This window comes from Salvia splendens, chromosome 15, assembly GCF_004379255.2.
Source record: "Salvia splendens isolate huo1 chromosome 15, SspV2, whole genome shotgun sequence".
Taxonomy (NCBI): Eukaryota; Viridiplantae; Streptophyta; class Magnoliopsida; order Lamiales; family Lamiaceae; genus Salvia; species Salvia splendens.
Window position 1 is genome coordinate 12706671 of NC_056046.1, and position 9193 is coordinate 12715863.

Genomic DNA, 9193 nt, shown 5'->3' on the forward strand with positions numbered 1-9193 from the left:
GGAAGGCGGTGGAATAAATGAAAGGGGGTATCATTGTCAATTGTTGGTGAGAGGCACTATCATTTTTTTGGGGATATTGGACTATCGCAGGTTGAAGAAGGTATAGACATATCTGTATTGTTGAAATACCAATCACCAACTGTGCCGGGTTTTAAAATTGTATATCGGGTCGTGTGAAGTCCTAACATGGCAAACAAACATAGATATTAAGGTAGATAAGGGGAGCTATATATGTCAAACATACCAAACAAACGTGCCCTAGTGTAGGTGGGAAAAATGGGCAAATTCGAAAGGGAAAAAAGGAGAAAAGACTGTCACTGAGCGACACCATTGCTTTCTTTTCCACCTTACAACGTTTCCAACTCCTGTTTCGGAGGGTTCGAATCTCTTCCTTCTAAATTTATAATATTTTCCCTTTATTTATTTATTTTGAGTTGGATTCTTCGCCGATGCTGTCTTCGCCTGTGATCATCTCTTTCTTTTCTGGTAACTTTAACCGATTCATGCTCTGCAACTGGATTCCCGGGTGCTAACGTAGTTTTTTTACAGCCCAGGTTAGAAAAATATGTTCTTTTCTTGAATATGAATGAAATTCTTGTAGAATTTTCTAATTTACGTGTTTGTTGAGCGAATTCTGTTATTTTTTTTTGTTCTAGTTTATATGATCAGTTGATGATCGCTCCGTGATTTTTTATTTTTAGAATTATTTTTACAGTTCATATTTTGGGCTTCAATTTTTATATTTTTGGGGGTTTGTGATGGGGGTTTCTTTGTATTTTGGAGTGATCGAGGGTTATGATGTGTTCTTCGTGTAGATTTTGGTTGAAATTCGAAAGGATCTGTTGAGATAGAAGAATTGTTTGGTTGGAAGTTAGGTATTAGGTTAAAATCATGTTTGTCTGATTCAATTTTATTGGATTTTTGGGTAGGTTTTGTATAATTTGACTTCTACTATGAGGGGTGGCGGTGCGGAAGATCAGTTCTTCGACACCTGTGATGACTCTACATCTGATTTGGGCTCCGATTGTTCAGAAATTTGTGTGAATTCTGGGGCTGACAATCGTGCTTTGGAGTATGAGTTTTGGACTAAAGAGCCAGGTAGTGTCAGTGAGAGACGCGAGACGTTTCTCAGATGGATGGGTTTGAGTCTGGAACGACGTGGGATTAGTGATGCTGAAGACGAGGATTCGGATAACGATGATGTGAAAAGGTTTATTGACAGATTGAGAGATGATGGAGAGTCAGTGCTGGCAAACTTGGATGCTGACAAGCAGTTTTTCTCATCTGGTTCGTTGCAATCGTGTGACACTGGTGGTGCAGAGGAGGAGAATCCCACTTGCCAAATGAAGGTTCTGGGCAATGGAACAGAATCCGCTTCAGATGAACTGACTGACGATGAGTATCTTTCAACATCGCTTGACATATCCTCGGATAAGATGATATCACTGGACGAGTTTCAGAAAACACTTGGCTCATCGTCTTTGGTGCAGAAGTTGTTGACAAAAGAGTGCAAGAAGTTGAACATAGTTGACCGAAAGAAGAAGACTAACTGGCTCCAGAAATTCAGTTCAGTTATCCAAATTGTGGATAAGGCAAAGGGGTTACTCAATAAGACTGAAATTGATACAACAGAGGGACCTTCTGGAAGAGTTCGTGTCGGTGCTTGTAAAAAGAACTTGAAAGAACTATCATCTCTTTACACTGGGCAGGAATTTCCTGCACATGAAGGCTCCATCTTGACCATGAAATTCAGTCCTGACGGCATGTACCTTGCTAGTGCTGGGGTAGATGGTGTTGTCCGCGTGTGGAAGGTTCTTGAAGACGACATTGTAAAGAAATTTAGCCTTCAAGATAGTGATCCTTCGTGTGTTTACTTTTCACTCGATGGCTTCTCCAAGTTGGCACCTCTTGATGTTCCCACTGGGGATGACCATATGAAAAACATGATCAAATCTTCTGACTCAGCATGCGTCGTTCTTCCACCGAAGGTATTTCAGTTATCAGAGAAACCTCTTCACGAGTTTAATGGACATGAAGGGGAGGTATTGGCACTTGCGTGGTCCAAGAATGGGGTCAGTATTCTTATTCTTTCTTTAGATTTTTAACAGTTATTAGAAGTGAACTGACCGTTATTGTTTATATTGCAGCATTTACTTTCATCTTCGGTTGATAAAACAGCTCGCTTGTGGCGAGTGGGGGATGAAAATTGCCTGGGAGTCTATTCTCACAACAATTATGGTAAAGTTTTAGTGTACTGCTCATTCTCTCCATTGTGTCATTGATTTTTTTAGTTAACTATAATGATGAAAATCTTCTGTATGGTGCAGTTACTTGTGTAGAGTTCAACCCTGTGGACGATAATAATTTTATCAGCGGTTCAATAGATGGAAAATTGCGAATTTGGGAAGTCCACGGCGGCAGAGTCATTGATTGGACTGATTTTAAAGAAATTGTGACTGCTGTGGGATATCGGCCTGATGGAAAGGTCTGTGAAATTTTTTCCAAACATAGCATGATTTTACGATCTCTGGTGATTTCTTTAACATGTTGTCTATATTGATTCAGGGAGGTGTTGTTGGCTCCATGGAAGGCACTTGCCGATTCTATGACATCATAGGTAACACCAATTCACAGTCTCGTACTGGTTACTTGTCAATCCTATAGCACTTACAACTCTAAACTCGCATACTTTGACGTGGTTGGTGAAGTGATACGAGAAATTTTTTAAAATTTTGTTTTCAGATAATCGTTTGCAATTAGGTGACTCAATATGCTTGAAGGGGAAGAAAAAGTTGGCTGGCAAAAAGATAACTGGCTTTCAGGTTCGATTTTATGCTATTTTTGATCTCATGTGATTGTTCGTTTTTTGTTAGGAGCTAATTTCTTTAATATGAATGCAGTATTGTCCAACCGATGTGAGCAAAGTAATGGTCACTTGTGCCGATGCACAAGTTCAGATACTATGTGGAACGAACGTCGTCTGTAAATTCAAAAGTGAGTGTTTTTTGCTCTGCTCCATAACAGAGCCTTAGTCAACAAAGCTTCTGTATAAAAAGTACTAATATGTTGCCTGCTTTAGGTAATCGAAGCTCAACAAGCCAAATGCCGGCTGCTTTCACATCAGACGGTGAGCATGTTGTTTCAGCCACAGAGGACTCCAACGTGCGTGTGTGGAACTACAGCAACCAGGAGCAGAAACCCTCCCGAGCAAAGAAAATATGGTCGTGCGAAAGCTTCCTGTCCCGCAATGCATCTGTTGCCATTCCATGGTGTGGTGGGCTAAAGCATAAGCTAGGAGGGTTGCCGGGTAGCATACATTTTGATGATAAATTGCTGCAGAAGTTGCAGGCATCCATCCCTATGAGTGTTGGGAACTTCTTGGATGCTCTGTACAAAGGAGCAGCGACATGGCCGGAGGAGAAACTTCCCCTTCCATCGGTGTGCAAGTCGGATTTCAAGTTCTTGAGGAATGCATGGCAGAACGCGTTCAATTCGCCGAATCTGTGGGGGCTTGTGATTGTGACAGCAGGGTGGGATGGATGCATTAGAACATTTCTCAACTATGGTTTGCCTATCAAGTTTTGAGATTCCAAACTTCTATTTTTTTGTAGATCACAAATGTTGTAAAAGTGTTTGTAAACAACAATGTAGTAAAGAAATACTATTATTATTTAATTTTTATCCTTTCCAGACATCCTGCTGGAATGAGTTTGAATAGCTCCTCCATCCCAAGCCTCCAGTTTATCTCACATTGGATTGATATAAGAATTACATTAAATCAATCAACATACTCTAGTAGTATCAAATTTAAAACTTCCACTGCCAATAATTTTCATAATATTAACTAAATTGTTTCTTTATGCAAATTATAGGCCTGATTTAAAACTCGGCCCAAACACCCAATTAGTTCGAGCTCGTTTGACGAGGTATAAACGTGAGTTACACAATTCTATGTTTAAGGAATAGATTGAAATACTAAAATATTTATTTTATGTTTAAGTAACCAAATAATTTCATATCCATGTTATCTTATAGTGTAAGTGCACAATTCCTAGCTCCTAAGATTTATATCTTCACACGTAACCTCACTCCTCTCGGATGATATTGATTAAGGTGTTGTCTACTCCCAATTCACACAATTGCTGTTCAACCCTTGTATATTATAACAATGTAAAGATGCATTCAAACGAGTAGCTAATCAAATGAATGTAAAAGCACGAGAGTGACAAAATAACTACATGAGCCAAGCAAAACATTCAAAGACCAGTTAACATGTTTGATCCTTGGTCCTTGTGCGTCTCAAGCGTTGTTAGGAAGATCGCTAATGTAGGTCACACCTAGGGGTGGCAAATCGTGCGGATTGGGTCGTTATCGGGTTGACCCGATAACGACCCAACCCAATAAGGCCAAACCCGAACCCAACCTGTTAAGGAAACCCCAAACCCGAACACGAATCCGACCCGCCACCTCCAAACCCGGACACGACCCGGACACGACCCAAACACGATAGCGACACGAACCGCTTTGGGTTGACCCGACACGATAGCAACACGATATCGACCTGAACACGATAGCAACACGATAGCGACACGATAGCGACACAATAGCAACACGATAGCGACCCGACACGATAACAACACGATAGCGACACGAACCGCTTTGGGAGGTAATTCTAATTTCTAAACCCTAATCTATTTTTTTATTATTTTCCTAAGTAAAAGTTACTAAATTAAATCTAATAAAAAATAAAAATAATAAAATAATAAAATATTAATTTTTAACAGGTTACCCGCATCCGACCCGCACCCGACCCGCACCCGACCCGAATTTTTCGTGTTCTTATTGGGTCAACCCAATAATGACCCGTATCCAATAAGACTTGATCCAAACCCAATTATTTCGTGCGGATTCGTGTCGGATTATCGTGTCGTGTCAAAAATTGCCAGCCCTAGTCACACCCTCTCAAATGTACTAGACCCGTCCAAGTTTCCTCTTATAAATGAGTGTACGACTCACAAAAGCTCATATGATCCAAGCCGGGTGTCACTTCACTCGAATGTGATTGATCTAGATTATTTCCAACTAAGTTATTCATCTTCCAATATTATAATTATGTCTAAATGCGTTCATAAGGTTGTCAATCAAACGAATATTAAAGCACAATGAAGATTAAAGCAACGGCATGAGCTAGACATAGACAATCAAATATCACATAGACATAGAAATCAAAGTATCAAATCCATATAATTCCATAATTCGATTAGTTCATCATGTTCTTGACAAAAGTAATTTTACAATTGTTTGTAAACATAGATAAAACTGAATAGAAGATACCCTTGATTGATGGAATCTTGATTGGAGTCTCCTTCATCACTTTTGGGCTTAAACAGGAGCTTCCTCTTCTTTCTTTCTCAAGAATGGTGGTTTTTTTAATGTTTTGTGGACATTTTATTTTCCAACAAACTAACTAAATGATATTTATGATCTAAGACCACCAACAATGAAGATGTGAATGGTGGGTTTTTAGTGTTTTTGGGGACATTTTATTTTACGACAAACTTACTAAATGCTACTGTACTCTCTTGGTCCCATAAAAATATGTGCACTTTCTATTTTCGTCTGTTCAATCAAAAGATGTGCATTTCTATTTATGGAAAGTTGTCCCCAATAATTATAAATGAATACTATATGGTATTTGAGTTTAATTCGATTTAGGTAAAAAGAAAAATTGGGCGTGACCACCGGTGTATTAGAAGCAAAATGAACGGTCGAAAATAAGATAACTCCATATAATATGATTATGACTACCGCATTTCTTTTGTTTGTATATAATGAAATTCTCATTTCTACAATTTTAACTATTATGTGTCATGTACAAATCGTCCAAAAAAAGTTGTAATTTTGTCGGGTTTGATTCAGAAAATGAACTTGCAAGTTACATAACATTGGGCCTTTGGGGCCCATCTATTTTTATGGGGCCGGACTAATGTTTCCATAATTTAAGGACTGCCACATCAATTTCCACATGCAATTTATGCGATTTTATAATCAATTTATTGTATTTTGGCTGCACACATATATGCCTTTTTCAGGCCACATATTGATGCCTCTCTTTCGTACTGAATTTGGACGAAAATACTCTCTCCGTCCGCGAATAAGAGTCTCATTTCTATCCGGCACGACTTTTAACAAATGTTAAGAAAAGTGGGTAGAAAAAAGTTAGTGGAATATGTGTCTCACTTGTATATATTAGTTTTAAATGATAAGTGAGTGAAATGTGTTGGTGGAATGTGGGGCCTTTTTACCATTTATGGTAATTATGAACCAGGACTCCTATTCGCGGACGGACCAAAATGAAAAAACGGGACTTCTATTCGCGGACGGGGGGTGTAATAATGACTAAGATAGATTTGTGAGAATATTTTGAGATATTTAAAACAAGCTGGATCCTATGGTTATTTCTAATTCCTATATTATTAAGACTAGAGTATGTTGAGAAATATATTGCATTCCACCTTGACACAATGAAACCCAAGATTTCCTACTGAGAAGAGTCTTAATTACGGTGCATCAATTTTACCAACATGTCTCTGTGGTCATGAGTGCAAATTTTTATAATTTTAGTAATAATTTTAAAACACTACTACATTTTTTTCCTGTTAATTTTGTTCCCTGGATCTTTAAATTTGAGGCAAGATGAAAGACCAGATCACCTAAGTTTTAACCAAAATCGGAAGCAACAAAATATGGAGTACAAAATTGTTATTCGTAAATATTGAGCTAAAACAATTAACTAATGTTATATGGATCTCAGTGTTGTTTTCAACACCTTGTGCATCATTCACCCCACACACCCTTTTAAACCGTCCTAAAAAATACATGATTAATGTATTTTTAATTTGTAGATGTGATGGTGAATTCCTATATTTCGTAATTAAAATCAAGTAAATGGATTTTCTTGTGTAAGAATAATATTTTTATTATAAAAGATTTGGAGATTAGAACACATGAATTGTTTTGTTCACAACAAAACATATGTAAAAAGCTGACACGTCTTGAGGCTGAATTTAATCTGAGAAGGAGAAATAATTACTTTCGAATTGTTCCAGTGAAAATAACGAAAAGAATAAAATTTTCAAACACACGACAATATATTGACGACAAATAAACAAATTAGGGAGTACTGTATATGGAAAATATATAGACTCCTACTAATTAAATGGAATTAAGTGTATAATTATTTTCTTTAGTAGAAATATTTTCCAATTGTTCTGTCGATGAATCCGGGCCCGGATTAATAAAACCATTATTTTATAGAGATATTGTTGATAGTACTAGATAACATTTCAATTATGAGGCAATATAATCATAGAGAGAATGTTGATCATTATTTATTTGTAAATAAAATTCCATTATGAGGCTATTTATAAAGAGAATGTTGATCATTATTCATTAATAAATAACATTTCCATTATGAGGCTATTTATAGAGAGAATGTTGAAAATTACTGAATAACATTATCTATGGAGTAGAATATTTCACGAAGAAAATACATTAGATTATTGTCCAAAATTCTATTTATATTTTAATCATTTTTAGGCTAAAAGCGAGTATCGTTTCAGTCTAACTACTAAAGAAGCTTCTAGAAAAATATTAAAGGCGAAATACCGTATCACTCTTTTTAAACCAGAAATAGCATCCACATTTCTGCAAATGATTTTCCGGTTTCGTTATTTTATTAATAATATTAAGAAACGTGCATTTATTGTTTTCGTAGAAAATAAATGTAGTAGAGTAGTATCATATGTCTTTAATCTTTATTATTTATTTACGTATATATCTGAAACTTTACACTACGACGTTTTCAAACTTTAACTGTAAATCGCTATTAAATACTTCTACTAAAATGTTGTCAGATCCAATCACTCAGTGAACTTATTTATCAAAATTTAATTATATGAATGAATACAACTATAAGGTGTAGAGATGGACATCTACTGTAGACTGCTAATGACTACCAAACAATTAGGGAACAAATACATAATTTTAAAACCAACGACACGAATTGGATTTAGATTAATGAACTGGGAAACATCAAGGTTTTGAATATTTAGTAGTACAATAATGAAGGTTCTGAATGGACTAAAAAATAATTATATTTTCAGAACATTGTTAATTAATGGAAAAAACACGAATACATAAAAATTTGAAAGAAAATAAAGGTGGTATAATGGAATATTAAACTGAAGCTGCAACTCTACCAACTTCTGAAATATAGCTAGCTAGCTTAATACACCAAGATTTAATACCCTTGTGATTTTTTCTAATGCTCGTCTCTACAGATTATCTAACGAGGGATGTGATCTCAATATTTGTAAATTAATTATTTTAATAATATATTAATTACAAAAATAGAATGTAACGGAATATAATAAAACAAAAATAAATATATTACTATTTTAAAATGGAATTTAAAAAAGATTTTAAAAAAACATCCTTTGATGCATAACCTCTTGATAATCATTGCAAAATTCAACTTATAAAATTTAATCTTAAAACAAAAAATATGTGCGAAAAATCAAAATGGAGTACATGGAATGTGAAACACAAGAAGTGGACCGTCGAATCTCATATGTATGTCAAGTATACATATCCGAACCAAGTTCAAGACACAAGTGAAACCTAGCATACTAATTTTCATATCTAAGATTAATGTAAAAATAATTAAAACTGATAACTTGCATTTATGCATATCATGATGTCCATGTATATATTCTACATTTTCTGAAGTTCAAAATTATTAAATTGTGGAAAATGACTACGTTTTGTGTGTTTGCTAGAGCCTAGTTAATGGTTCGTAGTCCGTAGAGATTTATATAAGAGAAGGCAAAACATAGGAGTCGTCAATGATCAGGTTTCCAAAGAAAATTGGAAACTCAAGTCTTGGAGGTGCAAAGGAATCAAAACAATAGAAATCTGCATTGTTTATAGAGTATTGTCCAGCATTATAAGGAATAGAAGAAAAATATTATGAAATGATTATGTTTAATTTTTATTAATAAAATATTAATTTACACAAAGCAATAGAAAACTGCCATGTTTTTGGATCACTTTTTAAAACACTTTCCTTCTTCCTTGTATAGGTGGGATGTTTTTATAATTTAAACCGGTTAAGGGTTAAACAAATTGGAGT

At 35.5% G+C, this 9193-nt stretch overlaps 1 protein-coding gene across 1 annotated transcript; it reads left to right on the plus strand.

Moving 5' to 3' along the window:
• The first annotated feature begins 265 nt into the window (after window positions 1–265).
• LOC121768826 (WD repeat-containing protein YMR102C-like) lies at window positions 266–3717 on the plus strand. The gene is made up of 9 exons (XM_042165391.1): window positions 266–377; window positions 550–554; window positions 930–2072; window positions 2148–2238; window positions 2328–2485; window positions 2566–2617; window positions 2743–2822; window positions 2901–2994; window positions 3080–3717. Exons 3-9 carry the CDS (start codon window positions 954–956, stop codon window positions 3583–3585), a joined length of 2100 nt encoding a protein of 699 aa, XP_042021325.1. The 5' UTR covers window positions 266–377; window positions 550–554; window positions 930–953; the 3' UTR covers window positions 3586–3717.
• The last annotated feature ends 5476 nt before the right edge of the window (window positions 3718–9193 follow it).